We start from the raw sequence: 25,781 nt of genomic DNA, 5'->3' as shown, positions 1-25,781 counted from the left end.
CTGCTCTGTTCTATCTATGTCTCATTTCCTTGTGAAGGAGGCAAATACTAAATATTTAAACAAAAAATATATGGTAACATCCTCTATATGACCATTGTGGTGATCTATGATGGTGCGAGGTAGTCTGCCAATCAAAGAAGCATAAGACTTCCTAGGAGAGAAACTGAGTTGGCAAGGATAAACCCTATGGTTTGAAACCATGTATTATCATTCAGAGCCATGCCACAGGTCACTGAGGTATTGAGATTAGGGAAACTCACTGTGGTGGAACTTTTGGTGGTATTTTGGATTATGTGAATCCATAATGATTAGACACTAATGGCTTAAGAAGAGTTACCAGAAGTCTCAGACACACACATCCCACATAATCCTGTGTGTTGCTCTCTCCTGTCTCAGAGTCCATCTGATGGGGTTCTTTATCTTTTACTTGAATCTTGATCCGAAGTGAATCTTTTTGCATTAATGAGTTTGTAATATTATGCTGGCAACAGAAGTTGACTAACACAGAAAATTGGTACTGAGAAATGGGAATGTTGGCTACCAAAAACTCATTGTATGTGGAGAGTGAGCCATGACTGAGATGATGAGGCATCCCCAGGTCAAAAGATTAGAGCCTTGTATACTCAAGGACTTATAAGATTTCATAAAAATTCTGGTTTCTAAGTAACTTCTTGTAAAGAAAGAAGTAACATGATTCTTTTTTTGAAGGAACTCCCATAGAGGCACTGTGAACAATACATTAGACGAGTCAACAGTGGTTATACTAGGTCACCCAGGAAAACAGCAATACTGTACTTTGCTGAATTTGCAAACAGAGGGGTGACTCTATGGAACAACTGGAATATTTATTGAAATCCAATGGTGAGCAAAGCAGGAAGCTACATATTAACATACAGCGTATGCCTTCAAAGGACTCACAGTAAAAGATTAACAGGAAAAGTTGTTATTCAATCCCAAACACAATGATTAAGTAGCATGAGTTCCACTTAGAGAATTCCAGAAAAAACACTCAACAAATTGTCTTTTGTTTCCCCAGGGGGCCAGTTTTAATGAACTCCAAGTCTTGTACCTCCCTTTGCTATTCTAGTTTCTATTGCTCAATTTATGCCATGAGGAGACCCATTGCCAAGGGACCAGGTCTGGGTTGATGCCAATTCTTGACTGTAGCTAGCAAATTGTCTTCACACCAACTTCATCTTGAAAAACAAGATCCAGAATGAACTGCACTCAGGCTCCTGGCTTTATCCTCTTGGGACTGTCCAGGGACCCAGAGAAATGGCAGCTCTTCTTTAGCATCTTCCTTGCTTTCTACTTGCTGGGCCTTTCAGGGAACCTGCTCCTTCTGTTAGCTATTGGTGCTGATGTCCACCTCCACACCCCCATGTATTTCTTCCTCAGTCAGCTCTCACTTGTGGATCTTTGCTTCATCACCACCACAGTCCCCAAAATGCTACAGACTCTGTGGACTGGAGATGGATCAATCTCATTCTCTGGATGCCTGACTCAGTTTTACTTCTTTGCTGTTTTTGCTGACATGGATAACCTGCTTCTTGCAGTCATGGCTATTGACCGCTATGCTGCTATCTGCCACCCACTGCTCTACCCACTTCTCATGACTCCTTGTAGGTGTGAAGTTCTTGCTTGTGGGTCATGGGGAGTAGCTCATTTTGTGTCTTTGTTCTATACCTTAGTGCTCTCTCAGTTATATTTTCAAACCAATGAAGGGATACCTCATTTTTTCTGTGATATTGGGCCTCTCTTATTGCTTTCCTGCTCAGAAACACATCTCAAAGATGGCCTGATAATGGCTTTGTCTGTAGTTTTGGGAATCAGTGCACTTTTCTGCATTATAAGTTCTTATTGTTGTATTTTTTATGCTGTGGCTAGAGTTCCATCAGCAGAGGGGAAAAGGAAAGCCTTGGCCACATGCAGTTCCCACCTATCCGTAGTCCTCCTTTTTTATAGCACAATCTTTGCCACCTACCTGAAACCTCCATCTACTTCTCACTCCTCTGGGGAGGTGGTAGCTGCTGTTATGTATACCTTGGTAACTCCCACTCTGAACCCCTTCATTTATAGTCTGAGAAATAAGGATGTTAAGAGTTCCTTGAGAAGGATCTTGAACATAGAGAAGTCTCAGGACTAAGGATCATCCTTCAGGAAGAATCACCACACATATCACTACCACACATGCAAAGTGAGTCAATTAGCACCATGTCTCATGGGAGAATTATGTGATTTTTTTGACTTGTTTTCAGCATTAACTCAACTGAATTTGGAGTTACCCTGAATACACTATTTTGGGCCTTTCAGTGAGCATGTCTCTGCAGAGATGTCAGTGAGGAGGAAAGACCAATTGTGAATGTGGGTGGCACCATCAATTCCACAGATCGATCCTAGTCTGATAAACAGAAAGAGGAAAAAAGCAAACTTACTATTATTATTCATTTGTTTTTGCTTGTTGAACAGACATGTAATGTGACTTGTGACCTCATCTGCCTACCTTTTCTCATCCTGATGTATTGTATTCTTCAAACCATGAATAAAATGAAACTCTTGTTCTTAAATTGCTTCTCAGGTATTTTGCTAAAGCAACAGGAAAGGTAAAAAAAAAATACGGGAAATAAAACATATACAATGATCTGTTGGAAATCTTATTATGTTTGGTTTGATGTTATTTGATTTTTCTTCTTATACTCATATTCCTGATGCATGAATATCCATTGAAATCTCTAAAATCATTGGATAATTTTAAGATTTCCTACCAGTTGTTTGGTAACACCAGCTTCTTGATATCTGTATAAGTTTTACTCTCTCACCTGTTCTGGAGATCTAGTGAATTTAAGTGTTTCTGTCTTTTTCAAATATGCTTACTCTTGATGAATGTAGATGATAACTCATGCTTAATATAGTTTAATGTTCACAGAAATTAATACACAAGTAAGAGGTTAGGAGGCTGATGAGTCTGACAATAACCCAATTGAATAGGAACGGGAAGAGAAAGAATATAATTTTATTCTATATTTTAATGAAGAATATGCTACAGGATTTCTTTTAAAAAATTAATTAGTGTTGTTACTGTGTGGGTATATATGTGTGTAAAGTTACTTGTGACATATCATTTTGTTGGATAACAAATTGCAATTTGGGTCATAAAGTTTGCATGCTCAAACGAAATACTCCCAATAGGAAAGAACTCTTTAAATGTCAGACTACAATAAAATATATGAGCATCGTTGCAAATATGTGTTTGTATTTGTACATTGTTTCTATAATTTTCTTTACATTATTTATAAGCAGCAGTACTATATACAGAAACAGGTTACAGAGTAACAATTCATTATATGTCTTCACTGTATGATGTTCAAAGCAGTGCACTGTTTATGCTGTATGCAGTCAACAAACCACAATAATTCACATAACCTTTTAAACTAGCTTGTGAAAATTGTTTACCTATCATCCCCCTCCATAGAATAGTTCAGCAGAACTAAAGTGGTATTCTGAGAAGGAACAAAGTCACTCCATCTCCATCCATTGTGCGAGACTTATTAATAAATTCACCAACAATCAAATAGAAAATTTTCACTGCCCTCTTTCCTTGGTCCTATTTCAGTTGATTTGCAGTAGAGAAGCCTTCTTAGTGCCTGCTATACATCTTGAATCCTCAAAGCATAGATACAAGGGTTGAAGGTAGAGGTGACTATTGTGAAGAGCAGGGCAATGACTTTGGAGAGGAGCTTGAAAGGGACAACAGAGGTTGCCGGGTACAAGACCATGAGTGTTCCATAAAATGTGGACACCACAGCCAGGTGAGAGGAGCATGTAGAGAAACCCTTGGTCCTTCTGAACTCAGAGGAATTCTCAGTACCATCACCACAGTCTGAGCAAAGGAAATCAGATCTAGCCCAAAGGGAACAGTCAGGAACAAAACAAAGAGAACAAAAGTAGACATCTGGACCAGTCCATTATCAGAGCAAGCCAGGAATGTTTGGGAATGGAGCCATCATGATGATCGTCAGCTTAGATCCAAGACTCCACTCACCTATGTACTTCTTCCTGGGAAACCTAGCATGTCTAGATATCTCCTTCTCCACTGTAACAGTGCCAAAGATGCTTGAGAACTTCTTCTCCATAAGCAAAGCAATTTCCTTCTTGGGATGCATAACTCAGCTTTATTTCTTCCACTTCCTGGGTAGCACAGAGGCCTTACTGCTGACAATCATGGCGTTTGACCACTTCGTGGCTATCTGCAGACCACTCCACTACCCTTCCATCATGAATCATCAGGTATGTATCCAGAGGGCTGTCTTCATCTGGGCCACTCCTTTTCTCCATGCTCTGGTTCACTCCAGATTGACGTCTCGATTAAACTTTTGTAGTTCCAACAATGTCCATCATTTCTTCTGTGATGTTAAGCCATTATTGGAACTGGCCTGTGGAAACACTGAACTCAACAGGTGGCTGCTCAGTACATTCACAGGGACATTTGCCATTGGCCTTTTCTTTCTGACATTTCTCCCCTATTTCTACATCATCACCTATCTCTTTATCAAAACCCGTTCTTGTAGCATGTTGCACAAAGCATTGACACTTGTGCCTCTCACTACATGGTTGTCATTATTTTCTATGCTCCTGTTCTCTTCATCTATATCAATCCTGATTCAGGGAGTTCTCTGGAAAAGGACAGGATCATTGCCGTCATGTACACTGTGGTCACTCCTGCACTCACTCCAGTTATCTACACTATGAGGAACAAGGAAGGGAGGGGTGCTCTGAATAGGAAAATCAGAATACAGCTTTGACTCAAAGCAATCTAGTAAGTTATCCTTGAATATTAAAACACAATTAATGTGAATACTGATGTGTGAAATTTTTGATTCTATAATTGTGTATTGTAACAAAAATGACCAAATAAGAGAATAAATATGTGAGAAAATGTGACTCAAATTTATTTAAATTTATAATCTCTATATAATATGGAAATTAGAACAAACCAGGTATACCCTATAAAATGTCAACTCTGAATTTATTTGGCAGATGACCATTGATGAATCTAACTTGGCATCCTTTCATATATGTTTCATGTAAAATTAAGAATGCAAAATACTAGGAGCAGATAAAAGAACTTATATTAAATACTGCCATTTGGACTTCACACTTCATTTTATCTAAGCTTACCAACTGCCTTTCTAAGCAACAATTGTTCTTCAAACATACCTGTTACCAAGTCCCTATCTAAGCAACAATAATTATCCCAAATAAAATGTCCCTAACAAGAGAAAGAACAAGTGAATTTGATAGTCTGGGCAAACCCACTTACATTCAATATCATCTGACAATAATGGAACCCTTGGGAAAGTCTCTAATCCTTGAGTTCTGAATGAGTATATATTCTCTCTCTCTCTCTCTCTCTATATATATATATATATATATATATATATATATATGTATATATATATATATTTGTAATGTGGCCCGGATGCTTCAGGTTTTATGTTTATATTCTGCTTCAACCCCTACTTGAGACTGCCAGAAGAAAAAAGGATCTAGTCTTTGTCTGGTAGCACAGATTGATCAGGAACAATGTGTTGTGAACCATGAAAGATTCATGAGCTCCCTTGTGTATTTCCTCCTGTCCCTCATAGTGCACAATGGATGAAGTGTAGCAAAATATACCCATGAATTGTCCATATTTTGAATAGATGGATATTAATAGGTACATTTATCTGTAAAGACCCATTAGTAATAGGATTCATAAATTCACTTTAAGAGACAGTAGTGAGAATTGAACACAATATCTCACACATTTGATGCTTACGCTTTAGGCCTCATTTTTTTCAAGATAGAGTTTTAAAAAATTTTCAGGTTCATCTGGCACTACATATTGCTCAGGAAGGCTTTTACTGTGCTGGATTCCTCTCAACATCTTAAGTGGCTGGAGACACAGCCCATATCATTGGACCCATCTGTGGTTAAGGAAAATATAATTCTTGGAAATTGGATAGATAGGCAAAAAAGCCTTCATTTTACCTATTTAAAGTGAAAGAATTTCCCTTTGGATGTTTTTAGATGATAGATTCAGTAAATGATTACTGTGAAAATTAGAGTGAGCCAAAGAAACTATCTATGATGTGGTTTAGACTCACAGATAAAGCTATATGAGGCTGGCAGTGCAGACTATGCTGCTGATGGACACTGAAGGTAGACTGGCAACAGCAGATCAAATACTGGGAGGAGAGAAAGAAAAGCTGTGTGCTACTGTTAGTGGGTTGTGAAGGGTGAAGACAGAGACAGGCACTGAGTTACCCCACATTCCCTGGTGGTGCTTGTAAGATTTGTCAAGGTGAACCGTCACAAGTCCATCCCTTGTCAACGTGACACAACACACAGCATTTTAAACCATAGCATCCCACCATTGCCCCTGAAATTGTCAGATCCATGTAATAATGCAAAGGCAGCCCTTTGGTGCCTTTGAGGGGATCCCAGTTCAAGTCTAAGCAGTCTACACTGACATGGATACATGATTTTCAATAATGGCACTGCGAAGGCTGTGGAAACTCAGGGAGGTAGAATATGACTTACAGACGTTTGCTTTTAGATATGTGCCTTTGATAGTCACTTGAGCTCCATTTTCACTTCCTTATGTTCTTTGTGGACCATAAGGTAAGAAGCTCTTCTGTCACTCTCCTCCTCTTATGATATTGCCTGTAACAACAGGACCGAGAAACAATGTCCTGAACCCTCAAAAAATGTGAACATCTTCTTGTTCTCTTCTTCCTCCATCTCCTCCTCCTTCTCTTCTTCTTTCTCCTGATTTTCTTAACCTGCATAGGATACTAACTTACTGTCATTTTCTCCAGGCTCAATAATTCCCCTAGATCACCACAGACCCTGTTCAGCATCATCTTAACAGATCTGTCTGGGCACATGAGAGGAAGAATCCTGAATCCAAATGACAGTGGAGAAGGAAGAACTAGACAATGGATTTTTTTTTAAATTTCAGACTATTCAAAAGCTGACAGATATAAGTAAATAATTTTTTAAGGTTTTCAGCTTTTATTTTTTAATGTAATATACCGAGCCAAAAAGATAATTTCTCTCTCAACTTACGGGAGGTAGTTCATTCAAATATATTTGGACTTGACAGCTTGCTGTCACAATACCAAGAAATGTTATTTAAACGTTAATTTTTCACAGGTGATGGTGGCACATGCATTTAATCCCAACACTTGGGAGGCAGAGGCAGGCAGATCCCTGTGAGTACAAGGCCAGCCTGGTCTACAGAGCTAGTACTAGGACAACCAAAGCTACACACATTTTAATTATTCTACACTCTCTAATGCTAATTATGTTGCATGCAGCTAGGGGCATACCATGAAAATCTCATTCCCTTCACAATGATTCACTCCCCATCTTATCTATACATACAGAATAAGGAACTACAATAAGTTATAATAAATATTATTTAGATTGATTTATTATGGATGTAAAAGCTTTTCTGTCATGGATACACCTTGTCCTTGAAGAAAAGAGTCCTTCGCAGATTCTGTTAAAATAACTCTTGCCTTATATGACTTGGACCAGTAGGCCATTCTTCAGTGATGGTTTCCTAAAGGGGAGGACTAGGGATGAAAAAATATAGAAGAAAATAAGTTGAGATGGAGATATTTTTCATGAGCTGATGGCTCAAGATAAGTAAGTTTGTTAGGAATGGTAGCATTTTTGTACACAGCAGGCAAGGCAAAAAATGGGATGGAGTCAGTTGAAAGATATTACAGAATGGAACAAAATCAGTCAGAAGTTAATCAAGCATTGTTGCTCAAGGAAAACCCAGGATGTCTCAAGGATATCATAAAGAAGCACATAGCAGCCTTGGGATTGATAACCACAGTTCCTCAAGGGAGAAAATGGCAGATTTCCAGGAACTTAAACTTTGACTCCTTCAAGCTCATGACCTTAACTCTAGACTGTACGTTGCCAAATCTGTGCTTGGGCAGTAATCAGTTTTCCCTTGTCCATCAGGGTCTCTGAGAAAACCTTGGAATGCTCTGACTTCCAATGTTTCAAACTCTATATAATTCAGTAGAGTATGCACAGCTCATTTCCCCTCCTTCCCTAAAGCTAATATCTAAGTCTCTGACTCACAGCAATCCCATGGATCATTGTTTACCTAGGATGCCTCTTATACCATTCCATTAGATAAAATTTACACATTTTCTTTCTGTTAATCTGATCAATTTTGGTTCTTAAACTTGCTCATTTTCCTAAAAGGACAGAAGAAATAGATAATTACTTGAACTTTACAGTTCTAGCAGGTACCTGTATGTACCCAGAAGACAAACAAACTTTATTCTCTTATGATCTTGGGAGTGCACGGGATCTTTGCTATATTACCAATCTCTGGACATCTTTATTAGAGAGAAAAATAGATTTTTAATAATTTCACACATTGTCTTGGTGGTCCCAAATAGTTAAATATGATTCCAAACTGACTTCAATGAATGTTACACTGTAGAATTCCTGAATTGTGACATTGTTTAGCAAATTTGTTAAAAATTGAATGAGAAATAATTAGGAGAACGTAATCTCATTTAGATAGAATTAGGTTTCAAATGCTGTCAGAATCTAAGGGTAGATGATTAATGAGTATGACACACCTTTGAATCTATATTTATTTTTAATAGTACAATCTAAAACTCTTACATCATTTAGAGTGGTTATTTTTAGAGGCCAAGGAATATTATGGATCCATGTAAACTATTCAAGTTTTCTTTAGTTAAGGTAGATCAATGACTAGAAATAAACCATGAGTTTTAAATACCTGTCTGTTTTCATATCTGAATTATGGTTAATATTTTTTTATTAACTTGAGTATTTCTTATTTACATTTCCAGTGTTATTCCCTTTCCCGGTTTCTGGGCAAACATCCCCCTAATCCCTCCCCCTCCCCTTCTTTATGGGTGTTCCTCTCCCCATCCTCCCCCCATTGCCGCCCTCCCCCCAACAATCTAGTTAACTGGGGGTTCAGTCTTTGCAGGACCCAGGGCTTCCCCTTCCACTAGTGATCTTACTAGAATATTCATTACTACCTATGAGGTCAGAGTCCAGGGTCAGTCCATGCACAGTCTTTAGTTAGTGGCTTAGTCCCTAGAAGCTCTGGTTGCTTGGCATAGTTGTTCATAAGGGGTCTCGAGCCCCTTCAAGCTCTTCGAGTTCTTTCTCTGATTCCTTCAACGGGGGTCCCATTCTCAGTTCAGTGGTTTGCTGCTGGCATTCGTCTCTGTATTTGCTGTATTCTGGCTGTGTCTCTCAGGAGCGATCTACATCCGGCTCCTGTCGGTCTGCACTTCTTTGCTTCATCCATCTTATCTAATTGGGTGGCTGTATATGTATGGGCCACATGTGGGGCAGGCTCTGAATGGGTGTTCCTTCTGTGTCTGTTTTAATCTTTGCCTCTCTATTCCCTGCCAAGGGTATTCTTGTTCCCCTTTTAAAGAAGGCGTGAAGCATTCACATTTTGATCATCCGTCTTGAGTTTCATTTGTTCTAGGCATCTAGGGTAATTCAAGCATTTGGGCCACTTATCAATGAGTGCATACCATGTGTGTTTTTCTGTGATTGGGTTACCTCACTCAGGATGATATTTTCCAGTTCCAACCATTTGCCTACGAATTTCATAAAGTCATTGTTTTTGATAGCTGAGTAATATTCCATTGTGTAGATGTACCACATTTTCTGTATGGTTAATATTTTAAAGCCAATTGGTGAATTTATTTTTCAAATATATCTACAGGCAAATTCTCAATGGAAATTTATTACAGATATGTCACTAATGAGTAGCTTTGGGATCTGAATCTCCAAGGTCAAGAGATAATTTTTTCTGTAGGCAAACCTCTTCTCATCCCAAGAGAGGTAATACAGACTAGATAGACTTCCAGATTCCATCTTCTCCACTCTCATATACAGTCTCAGCAATGAGTGCAAAGGACAGGATACTTGTAGGTCTATGACCATTGGGCAACGTGGATGTTTCTAAGTTCTTCACTCATCAATGGACATAAAGAGGTCAGAAGGTAAGTGTGAAATGTGGCATTTTATGGAGTATGAGCTCATATTTCAAACTAGGGTATATGAGATGGCTTATAGGACATTGTTCCACTTGTATATTAGTTTCCAAAGCTGCATGTAAATAACTCCACCTAAGAGAACACATGAGAGATCACTAGAAATCAGGAGAGTATTTAGTTATGTTTAAGGTTAGACAGATAAAGGGTTTGAAGTAAAAACTAAGGATTTTGGATTGAGCTTTTTTTGAAAGTCAAATAATAACTTAAGGACTGAAATGTAAACCTGACATTGATGTGGGTTTTGGCAATTATAGCATAAGTGCTTACTTTAAGAGAATTCAAGAAATCATAGAATTAAAACTTTTGGATTAACAAGTAAGTAAGAATTGAGACAGGAGCTTTTGGATAAATACATCATAAGAAATAGAAAAATGAGACAATAACTCTAGAAACCAAGGAATCATCATATATTACTATGTAGCCCATCTGAAACTAAGTCTTTAGAGACAACCACAGATGCGGAGGTAGTTGTCAGATAACCTCAGTGCTGAGGTTGCTCTGAGATCCAGTGGGATGTATATATTTTATAGATAAATATGTTTGATATGAATACAATAGCATTGAGAGTATTTAACATGGGGATTGATAGTGTGAGAGGCATATCATTGGCTGATGATGGGAAGGATTGTTTCTAAGAAAGTGTGTGGGAGTCTATGTAACCTTGTATGAAAGCAGCCTTCCAATTCTCAGTACAAAGACGGAAAAGTGATATTGCAGGTATGATTGACAGAACACTGCATATTTTTTATTTGGGTGCTGCTAATTGCAGCATCAGTTGATGGAAACACAGATTCTCGTGTGTCACCCCACTCTCTTAAGTAAGAACCTCTGCAGTGGCGTGTGACACCTGTGACTTAACAGCATCTCCAGGTGAGATGTGACACTTTGAAGTTCTCAATCTCAATTAAAAACATATTCCTAGAAACTCATGTCTCCTCGTTCTAAACCAATTATACACTGGCACAACTGCATATGTGAGCATCCAGATGTTAATTAACATGTAAATGGAAAATAAAAGAATAAAAGGATATTGTGCCATACCTACGTGGATCTTCTATCATTCATATACAACTCATCATTTACAGTTAGTGCAACATGACCTAGCTGGTTTGAAGTTTACTTGTGAGCTTCTTATTTGTTCTTTACAGCATGAATAGACAACTAGAAACAACTAAAATTATAAAATCTCACCACATGTGGGGATTTAACTCTGCACATCTCTCTCTCTCTCTCTCTCTCTCTCTCTCTCTCTCTCTCTCTCTCTCTCTCCTTCTCCCTCTCTATCCTCCTTTGTTCTCCTTTATACTTCTTGTTGGTGCCTTTTTTTAAATACTAACTTGAGTATTTCTTATTTACATTTCGAGTGTCATTCCCTTTCCCAGTTTCCGGGCCAACATCCCCCTAACCCCTCCCCCTCCCCTTCTTTATGGGTGTTCATCTCCCCATCCTCCCCCCATTGCCGCCTCCTTTATACTTCTTAAGACTTTATATACATTCACACCAATTCAAACACACATATATGTACGTTATAATTTGAGAGAAAATATGAGATTTTTTTGCTTTTCGGAGTTTGTATCACTTCATTTAATACAAATATTTTCAAGATCATTCAGTTTCTTGAAAATTTTATCTCATTGTTCTTTACCAGTGATTAAAATCTTATTATGTACATGTACCATATTTGTTTTTATTGAAAACATATCCTTCTCTCATATGATACATCCTGACTTCACTTTTTCTTCCCTACAGCTTCCTTTCCCATGTCCCCCCACCACACCCATTTCCTACCAGTTCCATTCTTTCTCTGTTTCCCTTCAGAAAGGAGTAGATCTCCAAGATAAAAAAAGCAACCACACACAACAAAACAAGATACAAAAAGAGAAGGCAAAACCCCTCATATCAAATGTGGACAAGGCAATCCATTAGGTGAAAAGTGTTCCAAGAGCAGGTAAAAAGCATCAGAGACACACCTGCTACCATTGTTAGGAATCCCACAAAACCACCAAGCTAATAGCCATAACATAGGCATGAAGGACTTGGTGGAGAATACTGCAAGTCCTGTGCTTGATGTTTCATTCTCTGTGATCCCGTATGAACACTTAGTTGATTCAGTGGGCCATTATGTTCTGGTGTCCTACATGACCTCTCACTCCTAAAATCTTTCCTCTCTCCTCTTTCAACTGTCTACTTCTCTTTGTTATGATAGAGCTTTCTTGTGCTATCACTTTTAAGTGGGCTGTCAAGTTTCTAGTATGAGATCACTCTAATTATTTTATGTAGGGACTTAATGAACTTTCCTCTTGGTAACACTTTCAATGTGTCCCATAAGTTTGGATGTGCTGTGTATTCATTTTCATTGAATTATAGAAAGCCTTTTTTTACTTCCTTCCTTCCTTCCTTCCTTCCTTCCTTCCTTCCTCCCTTCCTTCCTTCCTTCCTTCCTTCCTTCCTTCCTTCCTTCCTTCCTTCTGTTTTGACCCATTTTTTATTCAGCAGAATTCAGTTTCCATGAGCTTGTAGACTCCATTTCGTTTTTGTTATTGTTGATATCCAGCTTCAATCCTTGGGGGGTTGATCAGATGCAGTGAGTTATTTCAATTTTCTTGTATCTAGTGAGACCTGCTTTATGTCACCTTCTAAAATGATATTTTATTGTAATATAGGTATGTCTGTATTTGTATACACACATGTGTGTCAGTGCTCACAGAGAACAGAAAGGAGATTGGAGAGCTTGAAACTAGAACTACAGATGCTTGTGTGTCACTTGACATGGATGTGGGGAGCCAAATTCAGGTCTTCTGGAAAAGCAGCAACACTCCTAAGTATTGTGACATCTCCTTGCCCTAAACACAGATGTCTAAGTTATAACACAAGAATATAATTTCCTTGTTATCTAAAAGTTACATATGCAGATATCCTGATTGTTGGCATGAAGTTGATCAACAAGAATACTTCCAGCATTCTTGCTAGTAGGAGTAGTAGAAAAAGTAGTAGTAGTAGTAGTAGTAGTAGTAGTAGTAGTAGTAGTAGTAGTAGTAGTATAGTCGTGTATTAGAGTAACATGATGAAGTCCTTCCTAGATCTACATTGTCCATTCATTCTTCTCATAAAAGAAAGACTAAAAAACCAAATTAAGTAGAAAATACAATGAAGAAAAATACTGCTGAGGTCTGAGAATAAGGAAAATAATAAAAAGAAGGCAAGAAAGGGAGAAAATATAAAATTCAACAAGAGATGGATTGCCCTGTCAGCTAACTTCATACTAGTGCATGATATATTTTTCTCCACAATTTTAAGATATTATTTTATTCTACTCTCATACATTAATACTGATCTCATTTTCCCCTCCCTTTAGCTTTCCTTTCCAATGTACCCCCACTACACCCCTCTCCCATCAGGTCCATTCCTTCTCAGTTTCCCTTCAGAAAGGAGCAGGCCTTCAAGACAGAAACTACACACAACAAAACAAGATACAAAATAATCTTTCATTTCATTGGTGGGATGTCAAATCTATTAAAGAATGACTCTGGAACAGAGTCAAACTTTTTCTTATTCTGACTGTCTTTGTCCAGATCATAGTGAGGCAACATCCAGAATACTAACTTATCCTGAAGACCAGTAATTATCCTCACAGAAGGCATGTATTCTTTGTCCTTTTTAACAGAAATTATGGTCTCCACCCTCAGGAAAATTACTTTAAATCAGAAGAAAAAATTTATATGTTACAATATTAATGTGAACACTAGATCATCCAATCTGAAAAGAGATAAGATATATAAGGTAAAGTACTCACTACCAGTTTAATGGTGGATAAGAAGATAAAATTATAACATAGTCTTGAAGGCTGGGTAAAATTTGATTAAAGAGGAAGATTTATCAGGCTAGAGGAACTATGGTAATTACTGTTAACAAAAGCACATGATGTCAGGAGTTAGAATTAGAAAATCTATGGGTGACCAGCCAGAAAGGCAAGACTGCCTAGCTAGGGGTGGAACAGGGAGCAGAGGCAAACCTAGGAGTTCCCAGTAACCAGGCACAGTATATGTAATTAATAGGAAAGAAGAGGAACTAGACATATAGACACGAGTAAAGACAAAACTAAAATGTTTGCAGCTTGAATTATAGTAATCAGAGTATAATGAGTCTAACCAGTTATTCTCTTGCTGCAATGAGATTTGATTGAATTGATGAGAAAATGTCCAGTTAAGGTAAGGAAGAAAAGGCGATCAAGGGGCTGAAATGTAGATGAGTTTGTGGAGAACAATGTTATAACACCATTTACATATGTGGGGATGAAAGATATGATGTGTTCAAGTCACACTAGGAGGGCAATGTCTGGAGGAAATGTAGTTCTTTCCTGAAATTTTAAAATGAACCACAAAATGGGAAAATACAGTGCCCACTTCTGCTTCCATTCTCTGCTAGGCAATTATCCATTTCATAACAAGTATTTGCTTTTTTTTTAATGCCAAGAATAGGCATATTTTGAAGAGGAAAATCAGATTCTGCTCTGTTCTATCTATGTCTCATTTCCTTGTGAAGGAGGCAAATACTAAATATTTAAACAAAAAATATATGGTAACATCCTCTATATGACAATTGTGGTGATCTATGATGGTGCGAGGCAGTTCTGCCAATCAAAGAAGCATAAGACTTCCTAGGAGAGAAACTGTGTTGGCATGGACAAACCCTATGGTTTGAAACCATGTATTATCATTCAGAGCCATGCCACAGGTCTTTGAGGTATTGAGATTAGAGAAACTCACTGTGGTGGAACTTTTGGTTGCATTTTGGATTATGTGAATCCATAATGATTAGAAACTAGTGGCTTAAGAATAGTTACCAGAAGTCACAGACACACACTTCCCACATAGTACTGTGTGTTGCTCTCTGCTGTCTTAGATTTTATCAGGAGGGGTCCTTCTATCTTTTACCAGACCTTTGATCTGAAGTGAATCTTTTTCCATTAATGAGTTTGTAATATTATGCTGGCAAAAGAAGCTGACTGACACAGAAAATTGGTACTGAGAAATGTAAATGTTGAATGCCAAAAACTCATTGAATGTGGAGAGTGAGCCATGACTGAGTTGATGAGGCATCCCCAGGTCAAAAGACTAGAGCCTTGTATACTCAAGGACTTATAAGATTTCATAAAAATTCTGGTTTCTAAGTAACTTCTTGTAAACAAAGAAGTAATATGATTTTATTATTTGAAGGAACTTCCTTGGCAGCACTGTGAACAAGGCATTCATTGAGGCAAGAGTAGTTACAGTAGATCACCCAGTAAACAGCAGTAGTGTACTTTGTCTGGTGGATCTGAAACCAGAAAGGTGATTCTATGAATGTTCAAGAATATTTATTGAAATCCAATGATAAGCAAATCACCACACTACCTACTAAGATACAGCCTCAACCTTCAAATAAATTACAGTTAAACAGATCCATAGGAAGGCGTTATTCAATCAAGTAACACAGTGATTAAATAGCATAGGTTCCACTTAGAGAATTCCAGAAAAACACTCAACAAATTGTCTTTTGTCTCCCTAGGGGGCCATTTTTAATGAACTCTAAGTCTCGTACCTCCTTTTGCTATTCTAGTTTCTATTGCTCAATTTATGCCATGAGGGAGACCCATTGCCAAGGGACCAGGTCTGGGTTGACGCCAATTCTTGCCTCCAGCTAGTGAATTGTCTTCACACCAATTTAATCTTGAAGCAAAAGACCCATTATGAACTGCACCCACGCTCCTGGCTTTATTCTCTTGGGACTATCCAGGGACCCAGAGAAATGGCAGCTCTTCTTTAGCATCTTCCTTGCTCTCTACTTGCTGGGCCTTTTAGGGAACCTGCTCCTTCTGTTAGCTATTGGTGCTGATATCCACCTCCACACCCCCATGTATTTCTTCCTCAGTCAGCTCTCACTTGTGGATCTTTGCTTCATCACCACCACAGCCCCCAAAATGCTGCAGGCTCTGTGGACTGGAGATGGATCCATTTCATTCTCTGGATGCCTGACTCAGTTTTACTTCTTTGCTCTTTTTGCTGACATGGATAACCTGCTTCTGGCAGTCATGGCTATTGACCGCTATGCTGCTATCTGCCACCCACTGCTCTACCCACTTCTCATGACTCCTTGTAGATGTGAAGTTCTTGCCAGTGGGTCATGGGGAGTAGCTCATTGCGTGTCGTTGTTCTATACTTTATTGCTCTCTCAGTTATATTTTCAAACCAATGAAGGGATACCTCATTTTTTCTGTGATTCTAGGCCTCTCTTAATACTTTCCTGCTCTGACAATCATCTCAATGAGGGCCTGATGATGGGTTTGTCTGCAGTAATGGGAATCAGTGCACTTTTCTGCATTTTAAGTTCTTATGCTTCTATTTTTCATGCTGTGGCTAGAGTTCCATCAGCACAGGGGAAAAGGAAAGCCTTAGCCACATGTAGTTCCCACTTCTCTGTAGTCCTCCTTTTCTACAGCACAGTCTTTGCCACCTACCTGAAGCCCCCATCTACTTCTCACTCCTCTGGGGAGGTGGTAGCTGCTGTTTTGTATACCTTGGTAACTCCCACTCTGAACCCGTTCATTTATAGTCTGAGAAATAGGGATGTTAAGAGTTCCTTGAGAAGGATCCTGAACATAGAGAAGTCTCAGGACTAAGGATCATCCTTCAGGAAGAATCATCACACACATCAATCCCACGCATGCAAAGTGAGCCAACTACCACCATGGCTCATGGGAGAATTATATGATTATTGTGGCTAATCTTCAGCATTAACTGGAGTGAATTTGGAATCACCCTGATCATACTACTTTGGGCATTTCTGTGAGTGTGTCTCTGCAGAGATTTCACTGAGGAGGAAGATCCATTGTGAATGTGGGTGGCACCATCCACATTCCATAGAATCATCCTTGCCTGATAAACAGAAAGAGGAAAAAAAACCCAAACTTTCTATTATTATTCATCTGTTTTTGCATGTTGAACAGACATGTAGTATGACTTGTGATCTCACTTGATTGCTGTGCTTTTCTCATCCTGATGTATCGTATTCTTCAAACCATGAAGAAAATGAAACTTTTGTTCTTACATTGCTTCTCAGGTACTTTGCTAAAGCAACAGAACAGGTAAAAAAATACAATGATCTGTTGGAAATTATATTATGTTGGGTTTGATATTCTTAGATTTTTCTTCTTATACTCATATTCCTGATGCATGAATATCCATTGAAATCTCTAAAACCATTGGATAATTGTTAGATTTCCTACCAGTTGTTTAGTAACTAAAGCCTCTTGATATCTGTATAGGATTTACTCTCTCTCCTGTTCTGGAGATCTAGAGTATTTAAGTGTTTCTGTCCTTTTTTAATATGCTTACTCTTGCTGAACGTAGATGATAAATCATGCTAAATATAGTTTAACATTCACAGAAATTAATACGCAAGTAAGAGGTTAGGAGGCTGATGAGTCTGACAATAACCCAAGTGAATAGGAACAGGAAGAGAAAGAATATAATTTTATTCTATCTTTAAATGGAGAGTATAGTACAGGATTTCTTTTAAAATAATTAATTATTGTTATTACTGTGTGGGTATATATGTGTGTAAACTTACTTGTGACATATCATTTTGTTGGATAACAAATTGCAATTTGCATCATCAAGTTTGCATGCTCGAACCAAATACACCCAATAAGAAAGAACTGTTTAAATGTCATACTTCAATAAAATAAATGAACATTTTTCCAGGTATGTGTTTGTATTTGTACATTGTTTCTATAATTTTCTTTACATTGGTTATTAGCAGCAGTACTATATACAGTAACAGGTTACAGTGACAATTCAGTACATGTCTTCACTGTATGATGCTCAGACAAGAGCACTGTTTATGCTGTATGCAGTCAACAACCCACAATAATTCACAAAATCCTTTAAATTCACGTGAGAAAAGTCTTTAACTATTATCCCCCTCCATAAAATAATTCAGCAGATTTAAAGTAGAATTCGGAGAAAGAACATAGTTACTCTATCTCCAGTCCGTTGTGCGAGACTTATTAATAAATTCACAGACAATCAAATAGAAAATCTTCACTGCCCTCTTCTTTGGTCCCATTTCACTTGGGTTGCAGTACAGAAGCCTTCTTATTGCCTGCTGTACCTCCTGAATCCCCAAGGCATAGATACCAGGGTTGAAGGTGTCAGTGACTTTTGTGAAGAGCAGGGCAATGACTTTGGAGAGGAGCTGGAAATGGACAGCAGAAGGCCCAGGGTACAAGACCATGAGTGTTCCGTAGAATGTAGACACCACATCCAGGTGAGAGGAGCATGTGGAGAAACTCTTTAACCTTCTGGACTCAGAGGGAACTCTCAGTACAGTCACCACAATCTGAGCATAAGAGTCAGAACCAGCCCAAAGGGGAAAGTCAGGAAGACAACAAAGAGAACAAAAGTAGTCACCTGGACCAGTCCAGTATCTGAGCAAGCCAGGACCATCAAGGGTGAGAAATCACAGTAAAAGTAATCAACTAGGTTGGGGACACAGAACCTCAGCTGGGCCATCAGAGCAACAACTAATCCATCTACCATGAAGCCAGACAGTCAGAATGTGAGTACCAACACCAGTTACCATCGAGGCTTGATCAGGAATCTGTGGAGTAGCAGGGGTATTGGTGGCAAGTGGAAGGGTTTGATCAGGACAAACACAATAGGACAAGCTAGGGAAAGAATCCTGAGGGTCGGGTCCCAAGCTCTGCCCCTCCTTTCCAAGGTTGTTTCCTACTGGACCCCTGAAATCACTGGGACCTGTTTGGGTAACAGCCAGAGGGACCACCATCAGAAGCAGGAGAGTGCCCTTTTCTGATGTGACCATCCTTTCTGTAAGTGCTGATTGGATTATGTAGATACTCATCACCCAAGTGTAACAAAAACTGAGGAAATGTCATCAGTATCCATGTAAAAGTATCAGGCAAAGTTTAAGTTACAGAGAAGTGAAATCTCTGAGGAAGTCGGGGACTCTCCAGTGCTGTTTTTCCTCTTTTTGACTCTCACTCACCAAGTAGGGTATAATGTGGAACCTCGGTTTTGCCCTGATTCCTGTTCTCCTATACTGAATACTTAATGTCATGTTTTCTAGAACCCTGTATGCTCTCCACACAAACAAATAAACATTTTTTGTTTGTTCTATGTGTACTGATTTTTTGTTTATATTGTATGTCTGCTCCAAGTGAGTGCCTGGTGCCAGCAGAGTGTAGAAGAGGGCATCTGGTCAATGGGAACTGGAGTTAGAAACCCTATTTATTGTCATGTGAGTGCTGGAAATAAAACCTAGGTCCTCTGGCAGACTCCATGGATAATTTTTATTGGTTAGGTTTGACAATAATTATCACATTTGGATGTTAGAAGTGTTAAGGCCAAGTTTGGCGATGCACACTTGTAAACCCAGTCTCAGAAAGGAGCAGCCATATTGGGCTTTGGAAGGAATTCAAGGGTTTTCAGCTAGGGAATCCAGTACTGACATAAAGAGGAAAGGAAGAAAGATAGGGAATAAAAGAGGGAGAATAGGAAGGGACTGAGGGAAGGAGGAAGGGAGGAAGAGGGAAGGGGAAGGAGAGAGGGATGAAGGGAGGGGAAGAATAAGGGAGGGGTAGGAAAAGGGGAAGGGAGATGGAGAGTGAGAGAGAGGGAGAGAGGGATAAGGAGGAAAGTGAGAGGGAGAGGGAAAGAGACAGAGAGAGGAAGAGGGAGAGGGAAAGGGAGAGGGGGAGAAAGTTATGGAAGGGAGAAAGTTCTGTGTATGACTTTGACTAATGGAGAAATGGAAACCTTGTTGATTCCACAGGGTGGGCACAGTTCTGAAAGGTAGAAAACAAGGATAACATCAAAACAAAAATACTGAGATAAAGTCAAATGAATCGATTGACATTAGAGGTTTGATGAATTGACCTAAAATATATTGTTACTCAACTTACACTCTGAAATATTAGTAAACTAAAATGAGTATCATATATGATAAGAACCATATATTATATTATATTACATGAACAGTACACATTATATAAATGTTTTATATTATATGAATATTATATAAATAATATATAAAATTATATATTTTAATTATATAAATACTGTTATTAATTTTGTCATTATTACATATAAATTATATGAATATTATATAACTTTTGGTAAAAATAAAATTAATGAATAATAATTTCACTGTTTAAATAGGCACACTTTACACTAATGCTGTCTCTACATAAGCATCAGTCCCCACAGGTAAGTTAGGAAAGCACTCACCCCAATTGCTCAATCTCCATGTTGTTTTGCCTTATTTTGTGTTTAGAGAAAGGGTATCATGGTCCTAACTTTCCTGGACTCAATTTGTAGTTAAGGCTGGCCTTGAACTCACAGTGATCCTCCTGATTCTGCCTCATGAGTGCTGGGATCAAAGGTGTTCACTACCCATGCCTGGCTCAGTCCCCATATTTGATCATAAATGGTTCACAGTGTCTGTAGAGCTCAGCTTAAAGGTCATCATTTTAATTTTCAATTTATTACTCTAATTTTCGTGCCTTTTAATTCACTACATGTTGGATTCCTTCGTCTTTGATATTACATGCTTTTCTCCCTTGTAATTGGCAAAGGTTTTACCAAAGTTTTATTATTTTTAACATCAATGGAATGACTAGAATGAACAGAAAATAAATAAGTGGTTTATTATGGGAAATGAAATTTGGACAGAATAATTCCTTGGAGAGAAAACCCCATGAGGATAGTGCCCAAGATGTTACTGCCCAATATGCTGCTAGGGAAGTATGAGAGGGTTCATTCTGATATTCCCTTTGTCAGAACACAATTTAAAATCTGCTGAGATTCATAGCGTTGAGTGCCTGCAGAAAGAAACAGGAAAGAGCATATGTCACCAGCTTGACAGCACACCTAAAAGCTCTAGAACAAAAAGAAGCAAATACACCCAGGAGGAGTAGAAGGCAGGAAATAATCAAACTCAGAGCTGAAATCAACCAAGTAGAAACAAAAAGGACCATAGAAAGAATCAACAGAACCAAAAGTTGGTTCTTTGAGAAAATCAACAAGATAGATAAACCGTTAGCCAGACTAACGAGAGGACACAGAGAGTGTGTCCAAATTAACAAAATCAGAAATGAAAAGGGAGACATAACTACAGATTCAGAGGAAATTAAAAAACTCATCAGATCTTACTATAAAAACCTATATTCAACAAAACTTGAAAATCTGCAGGAAATGCACAATTTCCTAGACAGATACCAGGTACTGAAGTTAAATCAGGAACAGATAAACCAGTTAAACAACCCCATAACTCCTAAGGAAATAGAAGCAGTCATTAAAGGTCTCCCAACCAAAAGGAGCCCAAGTCCAGACGGGTTTAGTGCAGAATTCTATCAAACCTTCATAGAAGACCTCATACCAATATTATCCAAACTATTCCACAAAATTGAAACAGATGGAGCACTACCGAATTCCTTCTATGAAGCCAAAATTACTCTTATACCTAAACCACACAAAGACCCAACAAAGAAAGAGAACTTCAGACCAATTTCCCTTATAAATATCGACGCAAAAATACTCAATAAAATTCTGCCAAACCGAATCCAAGAGCACATCAAAACAATCATCCACCATGATCAAGTAGGCTTCATCCCAGGCATGCAGGGATGGTTTAATATATGGAAAATCATCAACGTGATCCATTATATAGACAAACTGAAAGAACAAAACCACATGATCATTTCATTAGATGCTGAGAAAGCATTTGACAAAATTCAACGCCCCTTCATGATAAAAGTCCTGGAAAGAATAGGAATTCAAGGCCCATACCTAAACATAGTAAAAGCCATATACAGCAAACCAATAGATAACATTAAACTAAATGGAGAGAAACTTGAAGCAATCCCACTAAAATCAGGGACTAGACAAGGCTGCTCACTCTCTCCCTACTTATTCAATATAGTTCTTGAAGTTCTAGCCAGAGCAATCAGACAACAAAAGGAGATCAAAGGGATACAGATCGGAAAAGAAGAGGTCAAAATATCACTATTTGAGGATGATATGATAGTATATTTAAGTGATCCCAAAAGTTCCACCAGAGAACTACTAAAGCTGATAAACAACTTCAGCAAAGTGGCTGGGTATAAAATTAACTCAAATAAATCAGTAGCCTTCCTCTACACAAAAGAGAAACAAACTGAGAAAGAAATTAGGGAAACGACACCCTTCATAATAGACCCAAATAATATAAAGTACCTCGGTGTGACTTTAACCAAGCAAGTAAAAGATTTGTACAATAAGAACTTCAAGACTCTGAAGAAAGAAATTGAAGAAGACCTCAGAAGATGGAAAGATCTCCCATGCTCATGGATTGGCAGGATTAATATAGTAAAAATGGCCATTTTACCAAAAGCAATCTACAGATTCAATGCAATCCCCATCAAAATACGAATCCATTTCTTCAAAGAGTTAGACAGAACAATTTGCAAATTCATCTGGAATAACTAAAATCCAAGGATAGCTAAAACTATCCTCAACAATAAAAGGACTTCAGGGGGAATCACTATCCCTGAACTCAAGCAGTATTACAGAGCAATAGTGATAAAAACTGCATGGTATTGGTACAGAGACAGACAGATAGACCAATGGAACAGAATTGAAGACCCAGAAATGAACCCACACACCTATGGTCACTTGATTTTTGACAAAGGAGCCAAAACCATCCAATGGAAAAAAGATAGCATTTTCAGCAAATGGTGCTGGTTCAACTGGAGGGCAACATGTAGAAGAATGCAGATCGATCCATGCTTATCACCGTGTACAAAGCTGAAGTCCAAGTGGATCAAGGACCTCCACATCAAACCAGATACACTCAAACTAATAGAAGAAAAACTAGGGAAGCATCTGGAACACATGGGCACTGGAAAAAATTTCTTGAACAAAACACCAATGGCTTATGCTCTAAGATCAAGAATCGACAAATGGGATCTCATAAAACTGCAAAGCTTCTGTAAGGCAAAGGACACTGTGGTTAGGACAAAACGGCAACCAACAGATTGGGAAAAGATCTTTACCAATCCTACAACAGATAGAGGCCTTATATCCAAAATATACAAAGAACTCAAGAAGTTAGACCGCAGGGAGACAAATAACCCTATTAAAAAATGGGGTTCAGAGCTAAACAAAGAATTCACAGCTGAGGAATGCCGAATGGCTGAGAAACACCTAAAGAAATGTTCAACATCTTTAGTCATAAGGGAAATGCAAATCAAAACAACCCTGAGATTTCACCTCACGCCAGTGAGAATGGCTAAGATCAAAAACTCAGGTGACAGCAAATGCTGGCGAGGATGTGGAGAAAGAGGAACACTCCTCCATTGTTGGTGGGGTTGCAGACTGGTACAACCATTCTGGAAATCAGTCTGGAGGTTCCTCAGAAAATTGGACATTGAACTGCCTGAGGATCCAGCTATACCTCTCTTGGGCATATACCCACAAGATGCCCCAACATATAAAAAAGACACGTGCTCCACTATGTTCATCGCAGCCTTATTTATAATAGCCAGAAGCTGGAAAGAACCCAGATGCCCTTCAACAGAGGAATGGATACAGAAAATGTGGTACATCTACACAATGGAATATTACTCAGCTATCAAAAACAATGACTTTATGAAATTCGTAGGCAAATGGTTGGAACTGGAAAATATCATCCTGAGTGAGGTAACCCAATCACAGAAAAACACACATGGTATGCACTCATTGATAAATGGCTATTAGCCCAAATGCTTGAATTACCCTAGATGCCTAGAACAAATGAAACTCAAGATGGATGATCAAAATGTGAATGCTTCACTCCTTCTTTAAAAGGGGAACAAGAATACCCTTGGCAGGGAATAGAGAGGCAAAGATTAAAACAGAGACTGAAGGAACACCCATTCAGAGCCTGCCCCACATGTGGCCCATACATATACAGCCATCCAATTAGACAAGATGGATGAAACTAATTGCTATTGAACACACAAAGAAAATCTGCTGAGATTAAGTATTATCATCATAAGTATGTTCTTATATCCATTCTAAAGTATGTACTGCGGCTTAGACTAATAGGAAAATGTACTATTGGCAGAAAATTTCTCTCATTCCCCCTATTTCTACCTCTCTCTCTTTCCTTCCCTCCATTCTCCCATACCTCACTCCCTTACTTCCTTAGACATGGTTTCCTATTGTGCAAACTAGTGTGAAAATCTCTATGTAGCCCAAGTGAAACCTTTGAACTCTTTATTAAAAAATATTAATTGTTATTTACTTTACATCACTATCACTGTTTCCCCTCTTTCCTTTCTTCCTAGTCCCTCCCTCTACCCTACCCTCACTTTCTCTTCAGAAAAAGGGAGGCCTCCAGTGGATATGAACCTGCCTAGGCATTTCAAGTTGCAGTGAAGGCTAAGCACATCTTCTCCTACTAAAGCAGCCCATTGGGGGGGGAAACCGAATCAAAGGCAGGCAACAGAGTCAGAAACAGTTCCTGCTCCCCCTGTTAGTTGCCACACAGGAAGACCAAGCTGAGCAACTGTTACATATATGCAGAAGGCCTAGTTTCTCCACCTCCTGAGACCTTGGTCTATGTGGGATATACCTTCACAGGGACTTTTAGGGTCTTCCCCCCTCCATCTCATGAAAGGAAGTTCAGACCAGAGCAATGGGTGAGTGAGAGTAACTAGGGCCCTGAGTGCGGTTTCTGAAAATTACATCATAGACACAGTAGGTTCACTGTACAAGTGACTCTTGAAAATCTTTTATTTTACTAATTTTTTTTGGATGATATTTTGGCCTACATTCTTGGTATGTTTGGGATTTTTCAGATCTAATGATAGGCTGTTGGGTCAAGCATATGATATGTTGTAAACCTATGGCAGGGTGTGTATGTGTGTATCTTGAGTGAATCTGCTGATGGAGGTGGGAGCATGTCTTCGTGCAAGGATAAGAGAGGAGATAAGGAGAGCAAAGAATTAGAGGATTAATTTCTCAATACCTGTCACAGTCAGTGTTCATCAGAGAAGCAGGTTGGGTTCCAGTGTTGGCAAAAAGTTAGGTTGTCTTTGGGGTTAAATTAACTACATGACTCTGTAGTAGGGTTGTTAGTGGAAGAGGGAGGATCATATTATCAGAAAAAATGAAAACAATTTGTGAACTATAGTAGTATATACTTCTTACAGCATTTCAAGCCCAAGTCCTGGGCCATGTGTGTCAGTTAATATGATTCATGATTCTTGGAGTGTGCCACTATCAATAGTTACATTTCCAACATGTCTCCTACACATGTGTTCATGGCAGGCATTTCCTTTGTTGACTCACTGATAATGTAATGAAATTTCCATAGTGCTTCTGACACTAACTAGTCTGAATATATCATGTAGGACAACAAAATGCCAAACTAACTATCGCTCAATTGCTATTGTCATTTACTCAATCTAGAACATACATCACTTGTGTTTAGGCATGTTTTTTCTATGTATTTTTGATCTTTAAGTTTAGCATCACAGAATAAAGTGGATAACGTGTAGATGCAAACTGAGGTAAAAGTGATCTCATGAGATTTCTAAGCAGGTACTCAATAGGTAATATTAGGCTCTTTGTG

At 38.5% G+C, this 25,781-nt stretch overlaps 2 protein-coding genes and 2 pseudogenes across 2 annotated transcripts; 3 read left to right on the top strand and 1 right to left on the bottom strand.

The window, feature by feature from the left end:
* The first annotated feature begins 1,216 nt into the window (after positions 1-1,216).
* Or1o11b (olfactory receptor family 1 subfamily O member 11B) lies at positions 1,217-2,146 on the top strand. The gene is given in 1 exon segment (NM_001000896.1): positions 1,217-2,146. A coding segment is annotated over 1 exon segment (930 nt).
* On the top strand, positions 3,985-4,802 carry Olr1725-ps (olfactory receptor pseudogene 1725; annotated as a pseudogene).
* On the top strand, positions 15,856-16,785 carry Or1o11c (olfactory receptor family 1 subfamily O member 11C). Its single transcript, NM_001000277.1, is given in 1 exon segment — positions 15,856-16,785. A coding segment is annotated over 1 exon segment (930 nt).
* On the bottom strand, positions 18,222-18,832 carry Or11a4b-ps1 (olfactory receptor family 11 subfamily A member 4B, pseudogene 1; annotated as a pseudogene).

Source organism: Rattus norvegicus, chromosome 20, assembly GCF_021556685.1.
Source record: "Rattus norvegicus strain SHRSP/BbbUtx chromosome 20, alternate assembly SHRSP_T2T, whole genome shotgun sequence".
Taxonomy (NCBI): Eukaryota; Metazoa; Chordata; class Mammalia; order Rodentia; family Muridae; genus Rattus; species Rattus norvegicus.
This window is presented reverse-complemented; position numbering and strand designations above follow the sequence as displayed.